At 42.2% G+C, this 22,666-nt stretch overlaps 2 protein-coding genes across 11 annotated transcripts in view; one reads left to right on the top strand and one right to left on the bottom strand.

Annotated features, from left to right (window-relative positions):
• Positions 1–5,801, top strand: part of XRCC3 (X-ray repair cross complementing 3) — an 8,263-nt gene extending 2,462 nt beyond the window's left edge. For both annotated transcript variants that reach the window (XM_075843877.1, XM_075843878.1), the window contains exons 3-8: positions 459–599; positions 3,106–3,318; positions 3,392–3,546; positions 3,619–3,831; positions 4,301–4,347; positions 5,129–5,801. In XM_075843877.1, the coding sequence (XP_075699992.1) occupies positions 459–599; positions 3,106–3,318; positions 3,392–3,546; positions 3,619–3,831; positions 4,301–4,347; positions 5,129–5,345 (986 nt within the window). In that variant the 3' untranslated portion in view covers positions 5,346–5,801. The remainder of the gene's footprint in view (positions 1–458; positions 600–3,105; positions 3,319–3,391; positions 3,547–3,618; positions 3,832–4,300; positions 4,348–5,128) is intronic.
• Positions 5,802–10,136: 4,335 nt separating this feature from the next.
• KLC1 (kinesin light chain 1) overlaps positions 10,137–22,666 on the bottom strand; it is a 62,485-nt gene continuing 49,955 nt past the window's right edge. For 4 of the 9 annotated variants that reach the window (XM_075843885.1, XM_075843883.1, XM_075843884.1 and 1 more), the window contains exons 14-16: positions 19,888–20,018; positions 13,735–13,801; positions 10,137–11,086 (exon numbers count right to left, since the gene is read on the bottom strand). In XM_075843885.1, the coding sequence (XP_075700000.1) occupies positions 11,021–11,086; positions 13,735–13,801; positions 19,888–20,018 (264 nt within the window). In that variant the 3' untranslated portion in view covers positions 10,137–11,020. Of the gene's footprint in view, positions 11,087–13,734; positions 13,802–19,887; positions 20,019–21,998; positions 22,634–22,666 lie in introns of those variants that run through there. The other 5 variants (XM_075843888.1, XM_075843887.1, XM_075843886.1 and 2 more) reach the window with 2 other exon arrangements.

Below are 22,666 nucleotides of genomic sequence, written 5' to 3' on the forward strand. Positions count from 1 at the left end.
CGTTATCATGTGGGCAGCGCGTCTCCTTGTTTACACAGCGAGACGTGCTGCCGACAACTATAATATTTTTTGCATTCAAAACGATGCAATCAGCCGGAGAATAAGCGTTTGTTCGTTCATCGGCTGATCCTTGCCCTGTTTACACAGGGCAACTATCGGGAACGAGCGTTCTGTGAACGCTCGTTTGCCCTATAATTGGCTGGTGTAAAAGGGCCCTAAGACTCTTGAATGACAAATCTAGAATTTAATGCTATTTATGCAATGATATGGGAGTGCGACATGGGGATAGATAGATAGATGTAGCATCATCATATGACATCGGGAGTAATGGATTTGACATTTGTAACCCACATCATTCATATTGGACCTGTATAAAGACATATACCCGGTTTGGGTCTCCGGTTCTTCGTTATTGGCGACATTTCAAAATATAATGGAATTTTCTGTTTTCTCTACAGCAAATATAAAATCTGTCGGAGACATTTTAACGTACTCTGTTGTGGATCTGCAGAGAATTACCCATCTGTCCATTCCTGACGTCCATCATCTACAGAAAGCAGCAGCTGCTACTTCGCAAAGGAATAACAAAGTGATCACAGGTCATTTTCTACTGTATTATAAGAATTACTCCGCCTTTAGTAAAGCAGTGATCGCTCACTAGACATACAACAATGAAGGCGATGGATCAAAACGGGTGCAAAGAAAATCCATGTCAACCAATCAGATCCCACCTCATTTTGCAGAGGCTCTTTGGAAAATGAAAGCAGCAACCTAATTGGTTGCCATGGGCAACTACTCCACTTTTCTTTTGCACCAGTTTTGATATATCTCCACCAAATTATCAGGTTTTCCTGGAATGTTCCTTTAACTGGCAGATGTATTAGGATGTGTGCACATCTGCCTCGGAGAGTGTGTTAGAAGCCTCCGTCGCAGATTGCGTCATATTTGCGGCACAAAATAGCGCAGCATCCAGCGCTATTTTGTCTGGAAAAAAGAACAACACCACGATTGAAACCCGGCAGAACCTATTAAAGTCAATGGGTTCCGTCAGGCGCCGTTGGTGTCCGTCTTGCAACGGATCCAGCACTTCCAGTATGACAGTAGAACAACAGAAAACCTGACACATAGATGTGAACAGACCCTAAGGAGGGAGATGAGCCTCAGTAATGTGGGGGGTGGAGTTTCACTTTAAAGGACTACTTCCAGCATAACTATACAGTGTATTATGCCTACTGCAGGGCCTGAGGGGCGGTGCATGACACAATAATTCTTTCTTTGAGGTCCTTGGCTTTCCTGTGTCATGCCCCGCCCCTTCAGACCCTGCACTAGACATACCACAATGTTTGTTTTGCCTGTTGTGTTCCCTTAAAGTATATAGGTACCGATTGTTGAGATCTTTTAGATATGGTACATGCCTGTCCAACCATAATTAAAGAGCAATACCCCAAAAAATAAGTAGAATTCACTCGTAAATATCATGTCATCAGTCAAGGTGTTAAAATTTCAGGCATTAGTTGTATCTGTTTCAACAAAACTTGAATCCCTATTTGCAGGACATTATTAAATCCTACCCCCCCCCCCCCCCCATTATTTTCAGAAACTTCAACAAAAATTCCCACCTTGGGACATTTGCATAAGCCCAGCAACCTAAGAGAGTCGCTTTGCAGGATAATCCTGCGAAAAACGATAACGGGCAGAAGCAATAGTAATAAGGAAGAAAATGTATTAGTGTACGGGCTCAATAGAAAGTCTATGATCCAGTACTCTGATACATCGGCTTTCCAGAAAAAGCCAGACACGAAGCAGCTGAGCGCCCACATGAGCACTTCAGCTGCTTCGTTCTAGCGATTGGTGGGGGTCTCAGTGCTCGGACCCCCACCAATCCAAACTTCTGACATGTCACTATGATATGTCAGAAGTTTGTCAAATGTTTAGCTACACTTAATAAAGCTTATTTATTGTAAAAAAACGTGCATTTTTTTTACTGATTTCTTTTTTTCATTTAACATTTATTTTTGTAACTTTAATAACGGCTATGTACACCTTTGATATAGTTTTTTTAAATTTATATATATATAATGTCTATCAGTGTGTTTTGTGCAAACTCCTAAATAATTTTTATTAAAAAGAAGTTTTACTTTTTGAGATACAGCTTTGTATCCTGTATCCTGTATCCTGTATGTAGCGCTGAAACCTGTATCAGTCAGTTCAGCGGCTCTGACGGGTTCAGTGACAGCTGGTCACGCAGGATCGAGCTGTTATCAATCACATTTAAGTTCATATCTTAGATGTGATCGGTTTCAGCGCTAGATATAGCTGCTCTGTATACAGGATACAAAGCAGCTGCGTCTCAAAAAGTAAAAATAAATTTTTAAATAAAGTATTTAGAAAGTTGCACAAAACATACTGATAGACATTTTTATATATATATATATATATATATATATATATATATATAATCAATCAATAAATAAAAAAGATCGAAGCAGCACTAAAAAAAAAAACTTGGTTTATTCATCCAACATCCACTACGTTTCACCCTCTCTATGAAGGCTTTTTCTTTATTGATGTGCATTATACAAGGGGAGGTCACCCCTTGTTTGGAAGCATAGCACCAGCCTTATCCGGCGTGGAACCACAGTGCTGCTCCTATCTTTAACTTTATATATATATATATATATAAAAAAAAAACTATTTCAAAGGTGTACATAGCCTTTAACGTACTGAAATTTCTATATGCCAGTACATTAGGTTGTGTTCGGATAGTACACAGGCAGTTGTTAGGGCATACCAAATGTGCCCTAACGACAGGAAATATGGTCAGTCATTGGGGTGGAGCCTGGGCTATCTGTCCATATAAGGTATGTGCCTCGACCGCATCACAGGGGTTCCCTGTGATGTAATCAAAGGGGGGTCCCCCCTCTTTTTCTCCTTAAATGCTGCAATTAGCTTTGAAAGCAGCGTTTAAAGAGTTATTGGTGGAGATCAAAGGTTTCGCTGATTTTCGCGGTTAGCGTTTAATGTCCAGTTAAACAGACATTTACCATGAATAATGTGTTTAGCACTTCATTATAATGACTCGTTACCTATTATTCTGATTCACAGCACTGCAGTTATACAGGGACCAGGCCAGTTTCCCCTCCCAGCACCGGAAGCTGAGCCTCGGTTGCAGCATCCTGAATCATTTCCTGCGGGGTGGGATCCCGCTCGTGGGAATTACAGAACTTGCAGGAGAAAGCTCTGCAGGGAAGACCCAGATTGCGTTGCAGCTGTGCCTGTCTGTTCAGTATTCTGCAGAATATGGAGGTCTTGGAGCAGGTACACATATAACCGATCTTATATCTAGATGTGTAACACACTATGTACTGTATAACATCTATGTATTGCGTAGGGGCGGTGTACATATGTACAGAAGACGCCTTCCCAAGCAAGCGCTTGCAGCAGTTGATTAAATCCCAGCACAAACTGAGATCGGACGTGCCGGCTGACGCCATACGCAACATCCGATTTGGAGACCGTGTTTATATCGAGCACGCAGCGGATATAGTAAGTGCTGGGGAAAATCCGCATTATCGTTGCATTGGAATCCTTTAACATTTTTGACATTCCTTTTTGCAGAACATGCTCACTGACTGCATCACTAAAAAGCTTCCCATCCTCCTTCGCCGCGGTCACATTCGCCTGATTGTCATCGATTCTATTGCCGCTTTGTTTCGCTGTGAATTTTCTGCCAAGGATGCTGCCCTAAAAGCAAAACATCTGCAGTCACTTGGAGCCAAACTCCATCATCTCAGCACCAGCTTTACAGCACCTGTATTCTGCATCAACCAGGTATTGCCCTGTGTAAACAATGAAGGGGCAATCAAGTATCCATGGCTTATCCTAAGGATAGAACATCAATATTTGTCTGGGAAAACTCCTTTAAACATGGGTAGAACATGCTCGTATGAATGAAGCCTCGTGGAAAACCCATTATGATGGTTGTATAACTAGGACGCCCGGTTCTTTTGGCCGCTCCCAACAATGAAGCGAAGAATACACGTGTCATGATCTAGATGCTAGAATAAAGGTTTTGTCTCATCGGCAGGGGAAAGCTCATCCTACTTGGACAGGCCAGGTCTACTAGAGGGAGCCGCTCCGAGTTAGTGGCTCGGGCCTATAGAGGGGAATCCTGTGTAGGGAAAAAGGCACATGGCAAGGGGTTTTCTAGATGAACCAACCCCGTTAAATGCAAGTTGTTAGTACGGTAACAATGGAAGCATTATAGCATATAACATAATTCTTCACTCTTATTCATCAGGTCACGGACACCATGAAGGAGGCAGACTCTGTTCTGAGTCACTTGGGGTAAGACAAATATATTACAGAGCTGTAGCTCAGTCGCTGCAATTGCTTCTAGATTCCCGGGCGTAAATCTCCATCCGCCGATATTAATTGTGCATAGTAAAGAAGATTGGAGATAATGTGTTTATAGACGAGACACCTTCCTATAGGAGGATCCCTAGTATGTCCTATCACCGTGAGATGGGTGGGGAACCCAATGGCCAAATTCCCACCGATCACAGGAATAAAGCGGCGGAGGCGCAATACCAAACACAGCTCATGACGAGAGCAGCGCTGAGCTAAGTAAACTGGATAAGATAGTAGTTATATGTGGGGGGCAAATGATCACGGATAGATGGCATATAGAATATAACGTAAACTGAAGTTACTTTAAAGTGTAGCTAAACGTTCAACAAACTTCTGACACGTCATAATGACATAAGTTTGAATTGGTGGGGGTCCGAGCACTGAGACCCCCACCAATCACTAGAACGAAGCAGCTGAAGCACTCGTGTGAGCGCTCAGCCGCTTCATGTCTGTTCGGCTTTTTCCGGAATAGACTTTCTATTGAGTCCGTACACCGATACTTTTATTTCTGGAAAAAGCCGAACAGACACGGAGCGGCTGAGCGCTTCAGCTGCTTCGTTCTAGCGATTGGTGGGGGTCTCCGTGCTCGGACCCCCACCAATCCAACCTTCTGACATGTCACTATGATGTGTCAGAAGTTTGTCAAACGTTTAGCTACGCTTTAAAATACGCCAGGTTAAAATGTGGACTGAAAGTTTTTCATTTTTGTCTAACGCAGGCTACAGGATAAAAAGGTTCAGCCGGCTCTGGGAATCTCCTGGTCCAACCAACTTTTGATGAGGCTTATGGTATCTCGGACACAGATGATGGCGCCTCCGCCACATACCGGTGGTATTTTACGGATTATGGAAGTCGTTTTTGCTCCTAATATTCCTCCATCAACTTGTTACTACACAGTAGACCTGGAAGGAGTGAGGGGAATTGAGGTCACCTGAACTGCTCTCACATTGGCGTGAAAAATACGCGAACAACATACGTTTCCCATTAGGCTGGGTTCACATGTCGAAGTACTTTTTTTTTTTTTTTTTTTTTTGTCTGTCGTTTGAGGAATTTTTACTAAATTGCAGCAAAACAAAATAAATCGCATTTTGACCGTGACATAAAAAACCCACTCTTATGTGAAAGTAACGGTGATGTGTCAGAGAAGTTCCCAATAATGGGCTTATGTCTACAGCCATCAATACAATATCTGCCAGCTACTAACCCTGTGCGAGAGTTGCCGTCTCTGGCTAGAAATAGTTTATTATATTTCATCGCTACTGCTGTTATTCAGGTACAGTAATATTAGGATGCAAATGTAACATTCCAGGATTTATAGATGGTCATGATCTCGTCTTTGCACTTTATCTGGTTTATGTATGTATATCCTATTTTGTAGTAAATATTTAGGAGCAGACGTCTTGATTGTTTGTTTTTTTTCTTTATATAACCAAAATCACAGATCTATATAATTAAAAAATATTGGTATATCAATATAATCCTGTCTTTAAAGAGACGTAAGTCGGTAGCTATAGTCGTGCGCCTTATTATATTAGTTCTTGCAGCTTTTTTTTTTTTTTTTTCGCTCTGCTCCATTAGAGTGGAGCAGTGATCTGTGACTACAGCTTAAGGCCCCATGCACACGACCAGATTTTTCGTCCATCCGTAAATACAGATCCGTAGTGTTCCGCATATTGGGAAGGGTGTCCGTAGGGCATACGTATTTACGGATCCACGAAAAAAGAAAGAAAAACGGAGGAATCTAGGCTGATCCCCTGGCGTCGCAAAGCTATGCATACATAGCTGTCTGTAATTACAGAAGCGCCCATAGACTTCTATGGGGAGTCTGCCGTAATACAGACAAAAAAAAAGGACATGTTCTATCATTTCTACGGCACAGACACCCATCCGTAAAAATACGGAAAAATGTCCGTTGCCCATAATGGGTCTAAAATTACGGCTAAACGATACGGTCGTGTGCATGGTGGGGCCTTAGATGGTGTCTGCGATCCTCCTCCGGTCTCATTACTGGCCCAGGCTAATGCTCTTTGCTGCAGCTCTGCCTCCTCAGATTGGCTGCTGTATATAACACAAGCTCAGCAGGAAGTCAGTGTATGGAGGGCTGGTTTTTATTACAGCAGAAGCGGCATTATTAAGTATATGCACCTACATAACCGGTGAGAAAAAGTTATCGGGTAATTGTCCCACCAAGGCTAATTAGCTTTAGGCCTCATTAAGGTGGGCATAAAGCGGCAGCATTTTAGCGTCCGTATTAAGGCTGCAAGTCTGGGGTCTAATGACCCGAACCAACAGAATCAGAGCTGTATGACGCGGTTAGTTTGGGTCATTAGATCTGTGGTCAGGCCGGGACCTGCGGTTGTTATACGGACACTAAAGTGCGGCCCCATTACAGCCGTCTGAATAAGGAGAAGCCTGGACAATCACTTTCACGCATAACTCCAGCTACACTGAATTTCTAATGTCGGAGGAATCAAAATCTTCCATCCTTCAGAGGCCTTTCTCGGCTCCTGTCAAATTCTCACATTAATCTCAAAAAAGCTGAAGACTATAATGCAAGTTGGCGACCTTCAGCTTTAATAGGTCTGGAAAATGGCGATGGGCTCGGGCCAGCACTTTAGCGGCTTCATTCTAGCAAATAAGTCTTAGACTCCCCCTCCCCATTGTTGAAAAACTTTGATCGGTCCCTGACATATCAGATGTCTTATATAACTAGAGGCATGCTATACGCAATGCACGGTCAGTCGGGAATACAGATGCACGTCGTCTCTTATACACTAAAGACCCTCCATTATATCTGCATTGCTACCTACTTTTCAACTATAGATCTTGGGAAATCTAGCCAACTACCTTCTGTGCACCAATGGATAACCACCTATATAGAAACTTGTCCCGAAGAGACCCGTGCAGCTGGATGACAAACATGGTTCAGGTCACTGGCTGCATGAGAACGTTACATAGAGACTGTAATCCTGAGCAAAGACAATGCCTTCCAATGTAAACATTTCCTAACTTCATATAATCTGCAGCATCTGCGCACTTTATTTTCGTTTACGTCAGTGTAGCGGCCACACAACAGTTCTGATAGGACCAGGGTCCCTAACAGATTAGCAACACGGAAGAGAAACCTTAGGGATAGAGCATTACAGTCTATATTTGCTACATGCCACCGTAGTGTTCTTAAGCCTATATACACCTTTACAATAGTGCGTTTTTTTTTAGTTTTTTTTTTTAAAATAAAAATATGTATCTGTGTGTTTGGTGCAACTTTTAAGTTACTTTATTAAATATAAATTTTTTCTTTTTGAGATACAGCTGCTTTGTATTCTGTATACAGAATAGCTGTATCGTGCGCGAAGTCTTTTTCAAAGGCGTACATAGCCTTCACAACCTTTGATTGTGGTGAAATTACAACTCTCAATATGGAGGCTGTCAGGGCATACTGGTAGTTGTCCTTTCGCAACAGCACGAGAACCACAAGTTGGCGATCACTGCCCGAGAGATGTGCGGCGCAAACTGCATCAGATTATAACGACTGCTTCAACTAGTCTTACTGGCATTAATAAAACGAAACAATATATGCCATTAATAAATCAGATCGGACGATTACATTGGTTATGCAGCCAGCGGCCTCAATGTTACATTCACAACGGGTTTGAGCTTCGCCAGCGCCTGCCTTTTTAAAAGCCATAATGTTTTTTTTTTTTTTTTTTGTATAATGAAAAGTAAAGTTTTTTCCAATATATGTTCTGAATCACTTCCTTGCAGTTTTTAAGATCACGGTTTGCAATCATTTAATAGGAGTCTTGATGGTTTACTTCCAGTGGATGAAACCTGTCTTGGTAATGTGACAATCACGGCTTACATTACGATTATCAGAGTCCTCGCTTCTAACAAGCTGTATATCTATCACAGTATGGATTATTTTTATCCACAGGAAGTAAACATAAAGTTCCTATTATATTACAGCAAGCAGAGATCTTAAGAATCGTTTGGAATTATAACATATAGTATATAAGAAAATTGTATAATAATTTACATTATAGACTCAATCATCCTCATTTGTTGAAACCGTAATACCCCTTTAAAGGGAGTCTTTCCATCTTGGCATGTTCACACAATGAATCTAATTTGGGTATTTCGATGATAAAAGAAATAAAATGAAAAAAATAGTATAAAACTCTTAAAAGGGTAACTATACTTTTAAAAAATACGTTTGGCCTGTCATGTCGATCGCTAAAAAGCCGCTTGGCTTCTGATCAGCTTTCTGAGGAAAGTCAAGCAAGTGTTGTACAGACTCAAACTTTTTATTGAGCCCGTGCACCGCTCAGAGGAAAGCCAATCATAAAGGAAGCAGCACAGCGCTCACCCTAGTGCTTCTGGGGGCGGGGGCCTCAGTGCTTGGACCTCCACCAAACAAAACCTCCGACAGGTCAAAAGTTTTTTTTTTTTTAAATGTTAGTTTCCCTTTAAATGTTATGTCAAGTGACCCTTGTTCACCGCAGCAGCGCTGTGGCAGTGGCAGCAGCGCGTCGTCTCCGGACACTTTCAATCTACCAATGAGTGTGGGTCACAGTGGTCGTTGCTCGCTGAATTTGGCCATTTCCGTAACTGCCATTCACTTCTATTGAGTTACAAAAACAGCGTAGCTCAGCGAGCTCCGTCGTTTTAAGATTACATGGTTGGAAATTACAACTCAGCGGGAACAGAGAAAGGTAGAACGGGGTTTAGGGGGCCCTGTTCTAGAGATGGGTGCGGGTCCCAGAGGTGAGGCCCGCATCTGACATTTATGGCATATAATGTGGATATGCCATAATTGTCCCTGATGGCCAAACCCCTTTGTATGACTCCATATTAAATCAGAGCTGTAATATGGATGTGTGATTGTTTTTTTTTTTTTCTGTAGGATTCCATACCAAAAAATAGCGGCGTGAACTGATGCCATTTAAAAAAAAAAGCTAGAGAGACTATTTCCCACATACCGCAGCCTATGGAGCGTGGTACAGAGTCCCTGAGGTAAATAATGGACTGGGACCCGGACTAAAGGGATCTTTTCCAAAGCCGTGAACAGATCCCATTGTTTCCTAAAAGGTTGCTATGTAGAGAATGTCTCATCCATATTGCAGGTGGGTAGTCTAAGCGAATTTCACACTACCCCCCCCCCCCCCCCCCACAAGAAAATCACCACGGCAACTTACCCTATATAAAGATATGAATGCACACACTTTGGCTAGCATAACCGAGCATTATGGGGGGGGGGGACGGGGGGACAAGAATATCAGCTTGTGCTCCTATTTTATTTGTAATATATATGTTCCACAAAATAGTGTGGACGCCATCCCTTTAACTGTTTTGTTATTCGGTATATTGCTGATACAATTCCTATTCAGCTTCGGTATAATTAACCGGGATATCCAAGGAGCAGAAAATCCTACACACACACCTTATATCTGCGCTATGACGGCCTTTTTCTTCACGCTTGTGTGGTGGCTTCCATTCACAACGGATATCACCGGCGCTGGACAGACCCCATTGACTTACAATGGAGTCCATCAGTTTCCATCGTTTTGATGGTAAGAACATCACTGCATGCATCGCTATATTACCCCTCAAACCTGACGGCATTCGCAATGAAGGCCGTGCTGTATGAACTCGGCCTTAAAGCATGCGTATTTTAAAGCAGGACCCAATTAATTGTAATTTTTATGACATGAAGTACAATAGAAAGCTTTCAAAAAGGGTTTAAGAGTAACCATTTATTTAATTTGGATTGAGGAGTTCGGTCTCTTCTGCGAACAATACACAAGGGGGAAAAAAATTTAAAAATTTAGAGATTGACTCCCCATTTCATAAAAGTGCTGGGCCTCCTGCATATAAATTAATGGAGACACAAAATAGAGCACTTGCCCAAAACAGCCAATCAGAGACCGGTTAGAAAAACTAAAGCCGCGACCTGATTGGTTGCTATGGAAAGCAGCTCCATTTTGTGTCTACACCAGTTTTTACGCTTGACCTTACTGTTAAATTTGTATTCCTGAGCCCCGCTAGATTATCCCAAGCCGTGAACACGTTTATGACACCCGCTCGAGTAAAACTACGGTATCAATGGAAGATATCAGATTTAATAAAACAAACGGTGGTCCATGGTTTATCAAGTAAAGTCGTGCGCAGTCCCTGTCCGGGCAATGTAACCAGTTATTTACAATAAAAATAATTCATTCCCCCCCCCGAGTGGTCTTCATTGTAACAGTCCCCCCACCCCACCCCAATGACCAAAAGCCAACAGGTTTTCTGCCTATCGTTTGGCTGCTGTAACAGTGACCCAATTATTTGTTTTCGGCATTTTATATATTATATTTCTACACACAACAGTGCAAGCAACAAATTATATACATCATACACACCTATAAATAAAAGGCTCCATTTAAAAAAAAAAAAAAAAGGCGAAAAATCTAAATTACACTAAATTTAAAAATCGAGTTTTTTTGTCCTTTCTTTTTTTTGAAAAAGTAAAAAGATCAATCCATTATCAGACATGAATATCTCCTTGTACAGGGAGGGGAAGCTTAGAGTCTCAGTGCGTTCTTCGTGGTAGCTAGTCCCTTTGCGCAGCTCAATGAGCCAGGTCAGTGTGACTAGCACTTAAACCTCGGGCTTCAGTCAGACAATTATTTCGTTCCTGTGAAAAGAAGCAAGGAAGAGGGGAAAAATATAAATATAAATCACACAATGTTACAACCGAATGTATAAGTTCAGCAAACCCCTCTTAGTCATGTCATGTACTCCCCCCTACCACACCTAAATAAAATAAAAAAATAGACTACAAAATATAAACCCATTAGTATAAAGTTCTTTACTCAAATCGCCGAATATCTTCACAAAAAATATTTAAAGGGTTGCATGAGATTAAAACAAGACTTTCAGAAGCAGCGCCCCTCTTGTCCGTGGTACTGAAGCTCAGCTTCATTTAATTGTATGAGGCTGTGCTGCAATACCAGACGTAGCCTTTGGACAACAGTGGCGCTGTTACTGAAAGAAAACAAAAATCGTTGTGGCTTTAAGGGTATATTGGTTGTCAGTTTTTCTAGAAAGATCGACCATACAAAAGAGGATGATGACTATGGGGGTGGTAGCGGGGTTAAGCACTTTTAAAGTGCACTCCCAGCCAAAGTTGATCTTGTACAGATTAGGATTGGTTCACACGGGCCTTTAGGTTTCATTCTGTCAGGTTGCTGCGACCCTTAAGACATAATAAAATAGCGTAATATTCTACCTAGAAATAAAACCAAACTGGACAGATCCAATAAGCAACGCGAGCCATTAGTATCTGCCACCAATCAGATCTATCACACCGGTCACGGAAGCCATGACGCCAGTTTGAACTCGGATGAGCTCCAGGATGGCCATCAGATGGGATCCCACTGGTAACGTCAGAAAACGTTATGCCCTGAGCTACATGTAAGATTTTTAGTATGTAGATTGTGTGTCTATTAATACAGGCATATATTTCCGATATATATTGGGCACAACTGTATGTGCCAGGCTAGAATACAAGTAGGGCCTGTCCTAGACAACATTTAAGAAGGGGACAACTCAAATAAAGTCACTTCATTGAAGATTTCATAGTCAAACACCGATGACTTCTGATGTCTCTATGACATATCAGAAGTTTTTCCATAGAGGGGGGTAAACTTTCAATACTTATTAAAAACCCCTTTAAACACGCGAAGCACGCTTTCTATGCTTATTATATAGGATTGCCCCCAAAACATTGCATTAAAAAGAGGTTATCCACTTTGGACGATCCATTTTTGTTAGAAGGGTCCCCCTGAAGATAAGCTGATCATGTCGTTCATTTACCCTTGGTGCATACGCCAAGGAAATCTCCAGGGTGTGCGCTAAATGTAAACTCTCAGTTGCATACATCATCCATTGGCTCCCATGTGAAAGAAACCCATACCACACAGAATACATTTCTTTGCGGGATGCCTCTGCATTAAAAAAAATAGACACTTCACAAATTTGGGTAAAACGGGACCCTATGTATGTGTTTGTCATGAATGGCACGTGACCTCGGGAGACCAGCATTTGGCTGCAGCGACACGCAATCGTAGGGGTTTCTTGGACTAGGGCAGCGGAGAACGGGGCCTCAGCACTGGAGGGCGGCACTTCAGGGGGTAAGTCTAGTAGTTTATTACTTTATACCATTCCTGGCGCCACTGCGGATTTTTAAAAGTTAAGTATAATCTATTTAACACATTAAGATATGAGTGAATAATTTGTATGGACCTCTGTTCAGAGACATTGGGGGATACTTATCAATACTAGCGCAAAGGAAAAGTTAAGTAGTTTACCATAGCAACCAATCAGATTCCACCTCTTACTTATAAGAGGCCCTTTGGGCAACTACACAAATTTGGATCCATCTCCCCCATTGTCTTTACAACATAGATTAATCAAAAGCCAACACAAGGCGCAATAAGAGCGGGTTAGTCAGTTATTCGGTTAGTAAATAGCGAAGCACAGAAGAACAATGAAGTGTCATTCTAAATTTAGTTCTTTGCCTACACATTACAGTTTAGTGCTAGGAAAACCATTTACCATTAAAATTAACATAAGGCCAAAATCACACACACAGTTTTGATGCAGTTTTTGGGTCCGTTTTTTTTTTAAGCCGAACACAGGATTGAACACAAAAAAAGGAAGGAGATGCATCAGTCTTTTCTTTATGCCTTTCCTTCCTTATCAATCTACTTCTGGCTATGGCTCAAAAAACATGGGCCAAAACAAAAGTCAAACCTGTGTGTGTGATCCTGGCCTAATGGACCTTCTTCACACACCAAGTTCTTGGTAGGTGAACATGGCATAACGTTTAGGTCGTTTTAAAGTTGAACTAAACATTTCAAATAAAACTTTCCACATGTCATAGTGACACATCAGAAGTTTTGATCGGTGGTGGTCCGAGCATGGAGACCCACCGATCGCTAAAACGAAGCGGCAGAAGCACTTGGTTGAGCGCTGCGCCGCTTTGTTTATGATCAGCTTTCCTCGGAGCATATGGACTCAGACATTCTATTGAGCCCGTCCAGCTCTCCGTGGAAAGCCGATCAGAAAAGAGCCGGCACAGCACTCACCCGAACACTTCTGCTGCTTCGTTTTAGTGATCGGTGGGGGTCTCAGTGCTCGGACCCCCAGCAATCAAAACTTCTAACATGTCACTATGAAAGTTTTTGAAAAGTTTAGTTCCACTTTAATCATGGCTGGCACATTACACACATACGTACACACACTAGCGCTAAATGATGACGTAAGAACATGACGTCTTACTTGCATGTCGTCCTCAGCAGCTTTGCCGCCCGTGTTAAGAACATTCAGAGAACTGGCACGCTTCATGCTGCAAACAGGGTGGTAGACATGCAAGGACAAACCGATGAGAATCACTGGAGGTCGAGACACAGTAATACAAGACATATGCCCCTTTCTATGTGCTGGTGACAAACACTTCTGTTCCTTTATACTCAACATAAATGCAAATATTGGAACGATATGTACGTGCTGCACCTTTCCAAAGCCTTCATAAATCTAAAAATTATTTCTGGGAGCGGATTTGTGTCATATGGTGCTACTTACTGAAGGAGTATTTATAAGGATGGGCCATTTAACCCATAAGAGCTACTCAATTGTCCCAATGAGCCTCAGATATTTTGGAGGTTTTGCTTGGCCGATGCGATTGATTTTTTTTTTTTTTTTTTTGAAAGGGGATTTTGCAAAGATCACAATGTTATAAGATATCCTATCTAGGCCCATACTAAAAACAAGCCCAATATTTCTGTTGGGCTGGTCAGCTATTAAATATATTTTTTTCTACGAATTCAGACTGTACAGTAAAGATCATGTCCTGTCCTTGGTGCGATGGGCCTCATATATGAAAACCAATGCAGACTAAAGCCACATGCATATTACGTGCAGATTTGCCACGTGGATTTTCCTGCAGCAAATCCTCAGCGTAATCCAGTACCAGCAAAGGAAATCTAGAGTAATCTCATAAGGGGTGCAGAAGTTTTCCGCACGTAAATTGACCTGTAGCGCATATTTTAAAATCTGCAGAATATCAAATTTATTTTGCGTTTCAGTCTTAGGCTGGATTCACACGAGCATGTTCGGTCCGTAAAGGACGGAACGTATTTCGGCCGCAAGTCCCGGACCGAACACAGTGCAGGGAGCCGGGCTCCTAACATCATAGTTATGTACGACGCTAGGAGTCCCCGCCTCGCTGCAGGACAACTGTCCCGTACTGAAAACATGATTACAGTACAGGACAGTTGTCCCTCAGCGAGGCAGGGACTCCTAGCGTCGTACATAACTATGATGCTAGGAGCCCGGCTCCCTGCACTGCAGGGTGTTCGGTCCGGGACTTGCGGCCGAAATACGTTCCATCCTTTACGGACCGAACATGCACGTGTGAATCCAGCCTTAGAATTGTATCGAAGTATAAAGAATAATAAAGGAACCAATGTCTGCAGCATAAAAAACCGCACATATCGCATCAAAATGTAAAGCATGCATCTAAAGCATAAAAATAAGACACATTAAAAGGGTAACTAAACGTTAGACAAACTTCTGACATATTATAGTGACACGTCATAAGTTTTTATTGGGTGGGGTCTGAGCACTGAGACCCCCATTAATCGCTCAAACGAAGTGGCGTGTGAGCGCTCAGCCGCTTCGTCTCTGTTCGGCTTTTTCAGGAAATCAATGTATCGGAGTACGGGCTCAATAGAAAGTCTATGAGCCCGTACTCCAATACATCAGCTTTCCGGAAAAAGCCAAACAGAAACTAAGCGGCTGAGCGCTCACACGAGCACTTCTGCCGATTCGTTTCAGCGATTGATGGGGGGTCTCAGTGCTCGGACCCCCACCAATTAAAACGTCTGACATGTCAGAAGTTTCTCAAACGTTTAGTTAGACTTTAAGTGCGGATTTTACCCACGAAATTACCTGTATTTACACCTGCAATTTTGATTTGGATTTTCCACATCAAATTACAAAGCGTGTGCATGTAGCCTAAAAGTGAAATCATGGCCTACAGCTACTAGTCAGATTTCTATTGGTTGCGATGAGTCTGCACTAGTTTTTATATATGAGGAGTAATGAGAAAATAGGCCTGGTTGCCCCTAGCAACCAATCACAAAGCAGCTTTTATTTTTCCACAGCCGCTAAAGCAGAGCTCAGACTGGTTGCTAGGGGCAGCGAGGCCAGTTTTTATGTTAAACAGTTTTGATAAATGAGGCTCCATGGGTATCAGTATACCCCAACCTACAGAAAAATAAAATGGATGTCAGGAATTTTTGTCCTATAATTCCACTGTACACTTCCATACTTCAGGGCAATTGCAAATTTTTGAAACCTCTAAAGAGAATTGAAAGCATCAGTTCGGCCAGTGATCTAGTGTTGAAGCGTACCTATGGTCTGAGGCTTCATAAACTAGGTAAAAAATGTTGTGCCCATTAGAAGGGATATTCTCAGCCTATGAGTTATAAAATGTCAGATCCCTGGGACCCCCTCCGATCAGCAGAGCTGGGGGCCTAGAGTCCCCCATCCCTCTTCACCGCAAGGAGAACTTTGAATGGCGCAGAGGACGAGCATGTGCAATTGTACCCTATTTAAAAAGGGACTGACGGAGACAGCAGAGTACAGCGCCCGGCTCTTTTCATCAGTCCTATAGACATTGAATGGAGCGGCAGGCGCATGCTCTTCCTCCGCTCTATTTAAGCTCCTCCTCACTGCAGGGGAGCAGAGAAGAAATCGGGGTCTCAAGGCCCCCAATTCTAGTGATCAGTGGTGGGGTCCCACAGCGGTCAGACACCTATCCTGTGGATTTGTGATAAATGAGTACCCCTAGACTCAACATTTAAAAGCTCCCATTTTTTAGATACAGAGCTCCAAGCCCCCTGCTTTACGCAGCCATAGAGTAATACAATACCATTCTGCCACCAGTAGGGGGTGTTCACTTCATACTGATTTTGCATAGCTCCCAATTATCCAAGAAGTAAATCTGTATAGAGCCAGCTCCCCCTAGTGGTCGCTGCAGCCACACAATATTATTTATCTCTATTGAGATGTGAAAAAAAGCAGGGGAATGAAGCTCCGACTACCCCAAAAAAAAAAACTACACCTAAATACCATATGGAGAACACCACATTTTAAACATCCCATATCATTAAATTTTATAAGAATACTGAGACCAGGGGCTACAAAAACACATTTTGGCAGAATGTCTGGTTAGGATTAAAGCTGTAAGCAAAGGAAACAAACACAAAACAGACAAATGTATTCAGTCTGCATGCAGCCAAAGAGCTGAAACCAACACTGGTTAGGAACAAACCCATTAGATGGTTAAGAGTGAAAAACAAAAATTACTTGCATTGGGTTATTGGAAGCAGATTATTATTATTATTATAATTTTTTTTTTTAACATTACACCCATTATACAACACTGTGTAAATACAATACATACAGATCGTCAAATAAAATATTAAACCATGGTTAAAACTCAGTCCATTTATTCAATAATAGGTTTACAAGCGTTTCACAAGGGCAGCCACGTTTTTAAGAACCACGTTAGGGTAAAATAGCATTTTTCCAAAAATAAAACCAATTTATTTAAAGAAAAAAATCAATTAAAAACACAATTTATTCAAATCCGTTATTTTATAAAGGAGGCTTCCAGTGTACTTCTGTATAAAAAGAAATCTGATCTTTAAGTTCGTAAATTTAAAAAAAAAAAAAAGAAGGAACTCTCCCCTGACATTACCAGTGTTTTCTGGGACATTATGAATAAAGTTTTCCATGTTTTTTTTTAGGTTCCGTTTCCTTGCCCTCATTACACAATTCTCAGGTGGCGAGAAACGGTTCAGATTCAATTGACCCCATTAAGGCTGGATATACTTGTGTCATATTTTTCCGCCACAGAAATGGTCGCGCATGTGATCGACGCAGAATTTGATGCAGCCACGCCGCAGGACTGCAGAGATTCCGCGACATCCAAATGCAAATATTGTGGCAGATTAGCTGCGGCCAAATCTGTGGCGGAAAAATATGACAAGTATATCCAGCCTTAAAGGGTCAATTGAAGCTGAACAGTTTCTCGCCACCTGAGTAATGAGGGCAAGGAAACGGAACATAAAAAAACCCCATGGAAAACGCTTAGAGGAATGTAATGCCCATAAAAGCTATTTTTGTGTTCTAAGACCAAAGGGTACATATGTATTGCCATTTTATTGTTAAACTGAAGGGAAACCAGGGAGGGGGTGTTGGCCGAAAGACTCGTTTTACTTATTTCATTAATATAGAATCTTGTTGTATATCTATTTGTGAATATTTAGGCTTGCGGAGAATATATAATGCTTGTTTATCAACATGTAACGTTGTACCAGCCATCCCTTAAAGAGGACCTGTCACTAGGTCATCTAAGTTGAACTGGTTTAGTGACCTGAATGGCGCCGTCTCCCTGATTCGAGCACTGGTTTTCTTTTATTCCTGGACCCCCCTGTTCCAGAGATATGGCCCACTGTATTGTTGGCTTCCTATATGCTAATTTACTGTAGTTAGTCAACTGGGTGGAGCTAGCTTCCCTGCCTGATGCTGACCAATCAGAGTGAGGCAGCTTTCGGGTAGTTCATGTCCTGTTGGCGAACTACAGCAAATTAGAATATAGGGAGTCAACACAGTGGGCCATATCTCTGGAACAGGGGGTAAAAAAACAGTGCTGGAATCAGGGGGACAGCGCTATTCAGGTCAGTAAACCAGTTCAACTTAGATGACCTAGTGACAGGACCTCTTTAATTAAATGGTCAAAATATAAACACCAAGTCTGATTAAGACCAGACCCTACTTTATTTCTTAGAAGAACATTCATAAGGCCGATAGTCGTCAGTATGACGGATATTAAATATACAACTTGGGTAATTATACTTAGAAGATTCTTCGCCACAACCAACCTAGCACTTAAGGGTCCTTTTACACAGGCAGACATTTCTTCCGGTAGCAAGCGCTAAAATTACGTCGATTGGCATGGACTACGAGTATAGGGACGAATGATTGTTAATACGATCGCTTGTCCTCATACGGTCGCATATTAAATCGGCAGTACATCCCTTGGTCACACGGGGAGATGTCCCGCCGACATATGCGGCTATATTTACATGGGGCAATGATCGTGGACGAGCGTACGTGCGAACGCTCATTCGGCTGCTCATCTGCCCGTGTAGAAGTTCCTTAAGTTCTATCAGAGCTTCCCGTCTATGGATTTAGACCAATATCTACTACCGCTACAAGCCCACTTTAAGGAGGATCAGTCATGGAGGCACAACGTAGAGCGGTTTTCCCACTAAACACTAGCGAGAGAGTGGGGAAGTAGCCAGGCATGAGCACTCACTCGCCATTAAAGTGAATAGGAGATGGGATCAACACCTGGGTGAAAATATTCTGATATTTATTTGCTAATGGCGGAGAAGTGAAACGTTGACAGAGGAACCTGGCGCCCTTTTCTCAAGGCTGGTGGTCACCCCAACCGTTGGACCCCACCAATCAAACCAGCCAACATGCTCTAAAAGAGTTTAGTCGGAAAAAACACTTTGAAAGGGCTGTGTATTTATGATTGATGACATTGCATCAATGTGTGTGTTTGGGGGGGTGGGGTTCCTAAGTTGGACCTACACCAATCACAATGAGGGTACCCCAGCTGCAAATAAAAAGCTTCTGCCGCTTTGGGTGTCAATAAAGTACCGCCCTCATTTGTGCACGGTGTCTGGTATTACAGCTCAGCCCCTTTCATTTAAACGGATGTTAGATGCAATACCAGACACGGTGCATGGACATGGGTGGCGCTGTGTTCTCCTGATCAGAGGGGTCCCACATTTATAGCAAATCCAATGGCGATATGCAATCATTACAAGTACAAAACAGGACCTTTACAGTCAGGATTTACACATACTGCCCACATTTGGGAGGTCTGAATCCCTGGACTAAAGCAAGTATCCCCAATAGGAGCAGCGTGGCATACTTCACTATAATATTAATTGATGCCCCGGTGACTGAGCCCCATTAAAGTATATTACATTCCACATGTATGAATGAAATGTGATAAAACAAGTTCATTCTTGAATACAGAAATATAAAGTCTATAAATCTGTGATGTTTTTATACAATTTTTCACCTACCGGCCCCATCTTAAAGCGAGGAAACTCTTTCTAGACTATGAATGGATCTAGAACGGCTGCAGTTGTACAAAAATAAATTATATGGATTCATAGCTTATCTTTTCACAATTGTTTGCGATCCCTGAGGAAGAATAAAAACCACCACGGTTTATAAACTCGTAGAAGAAATACGCACAGCACACTTGGCATATTCCTTCTCCATCCACCATTAGGCTACAAGCTCGGGAATACAGCGGCTCAGCTAGATTTAGATAATTACCCAGGATTCTTTGGTTCACCATCTCGTGAACTGCCTCCCTTCAGCTTCCTGACCAGCTTCTCGCTGCTGCGTCTTATGGAAGCTCGGAGTTTGCTAAAGGAACCGCTGCGTTTTAAAGATCCAGTGCCGTCCTAGAACAGAAGGTTAAAAGGCATGAAAATGCAATCATTTATTCAGGAGTGGGCACATGATCGGGAGAGGCTTTTAGTAGAGAAAAAAACAAAACTTAGGACCTAAGATACAGATGTAGCAGAGCTGAATTTGCCACCCTATTTATGCACTTGTAGTTAAGGTAATGCAGTAGGTTTAGCTGCAGCCCTATAGATATAAAAAAATACAGATATCTTAGATTACCATATGTGCCAGATGACTCTCCTACATTGACAAACTCAGCTCGACAACACCAATACCTTAGAGACCAACTACACAAGTCTAAGGACAAGGGGTGATCGTGTATCAGACGGTTATGAAGCAGATGTAGGGATGGTTGATGTTATAGTGTTGCTAATTTTGCACCTATGGTTAAATGCAGGTTATTTCCTTTGGTCTTTTGTCACCACAACGTTGCTTTAGCGTATATAACGCTTACACCGGTTTTGAATGGTGCGGATTTCATCTTAGATATAAGTTTCAACCCATTGTTTGAAAACGTACCACATCCATATACATTGTTAGGCGTTTTCCCCATTAGACCAGTTAAAACTAGACAATATTGATGGTAACCTATGGCCCAGAGGTCTCCGCTCTACGAAACCCACCAATATCATCTTCCGAATTTCTTCAATCTAGCAGATTTTTTTAAATCCATTTAATACCACAGCCTGAGAAGGGTAATGTCATTGCATGCCGGCCGCCAACCTGTTTCCCCTTTATCTGATTAAAGGAGTTATACAGGATTTAAAAAAACATGGCTGCTTTCTTCTAAAAACAGTGCCACACCTAACCACAGGTTGTTAACGATATTGCAGAACAGCCCAATCACTTTAAAAAGGAGCTGATCTGCAATACCAGATACATCCCATGGACAGGCGTGGCGCGGTTTCTGGAAGATAGCAGCCATGTTTTTCCAATCCTATACAACACTTTTAAGAGCAGTCATGTCTGACAGTCTGGTTACGAAGGTTACACTACGGTTATGTTGCCAGGCAGCCTGTCCGTCTGGATTACTCCGATTAGAAGTTCAAAGCAGAACGGCCACTGAACGCAGAAATGCACCAAGGAGGCCTTGGGAGACATAAGCCACACTGATCTCCATCGGATACTGTTACATTAGGCCATGTTCACACAGCAAGAGCTGGAAAAATCCAAAAATTACAAAGGAAAAGCCTCGTTACAGATCTGCACGTTAGTCACGGATTTTCTTAAGCAGATATCCATTTGTATGCCTCTAATCCGCCAAAATAAAATTATATATCACTTATTTAGGGGGATTTCAAACCCACGTAGGAAAATTCCATTGCCGTGGATTTCCCATTGACAATAGGAGGCGATTTGTGGGTGGGTTTAGGCTCGAGATCTACGTCAAAAGTTCTGCTGTGTGAACATAGTCTTAAAGTGTAGCTAAACGTTTGACAAACTTCTGACATGTCATAGAGACATGTCAGAAGTTTGGATTGGTGGGGGTCCGAGCACTGAGACCCCCACCAATCGCTAGAACGAAGCAGCTGAAGTGCTCGTGTGAGCGCTCAGCCGCTTCGTGTCTATTCGTCTTTTTCCAAAAAGCCGATGTATCGGAGTACGGGCTCATAGACTTTCTATTGAGTCCGTACTCTGATACATAGATTTCCGGAAAAAGCCGGACACGAAGCGTCTGAGCGCTCACACGAGCGCTTCGTTCTAGCGACTGGTGGGGGTCAGTGCTCACTTTAACAATTTTCTATTCTGCGGGTGTCCATCTCTGTGGCTACGGCAGCTCATTAAAAAAACCATCTAGATTGCCCTAGTTTTTCCATCTTTACCTTGACTTCTAATAAAACCCCAAATACTGGCATATCCAAGTGCATGTCTGTAACCCAACACAGGTAAGGTCTCCCCAAGATGGAACTTGTAGGTTCCTTAGAGAAAGTTAGCAGAAAAGAAAAACCAAGCAGACAAGAAGACGCAGACAGAGGTCAGGTGGAGAGAGTTTATTAGAAGTTAGAAAGACTTATACACAAATCACCATACACTTTTAGGATTAGTAGAAGAAGCACAACTGCCATAAAGTCACACTAAAAGAGCTCTAAATCCAGTTAAAACTCAACGCTGGAGATCCATCAATCCAACATTCGATGGTAACCGCACAACGGGTCTCCACGTACGGTTTCGAGCACTTGCAGAACATGCTTTGTAATTCTACAGCGTACAGGTCGTCTGTGTAGAGGTCCAGTTCATGCCGTTAACAGACCTCGAGATAATAAGTTACCTTCCATGAAAGAGCGGCTAGCCGAGAAGTGCTTTCCTAGTGACTTAATACATTATAATAACACATGGCTTTATGATCAGGTTACAATTCTCCATAGCTAGATTACAATTTGGACAAAGCTACAGATATACGGTGTTAAGAAAAAAAAAAAAAATAGTATCAGCTCTGGTGGTGGAAATGATAAATTTACAAAGGAAGTGTGTATGACAGCGTGGACAGGAATCCTACAGAAGAGGTGCTAGAACACTGCGGTCAGGACTGGAGAGATAGAGGTTAAAGCTTGAAGATGGAGCGCGTCCGTCATGCAGGAGACAGAGTTAGAGTCACACAAGGCATCTACGCCTGTGGAAAGGAAACGGAAAGAAAAAAATAAAA

This window comes from Rhinoderma darwinii, chromosome 12 (genome assembly GCF_050947455.1).
Source record: "Rhinoderma darwinii isolate aRhiDar2 chromosome 12, aRhiDar2.hap1, whole genome shotgun sequence".
Lineage (NCBI taxonomy): Eukaryota > Metazoa > Chordata > Amphibia > Anura > Rhinodermatidae > Rhinoderma > Rhinoderma darwinii.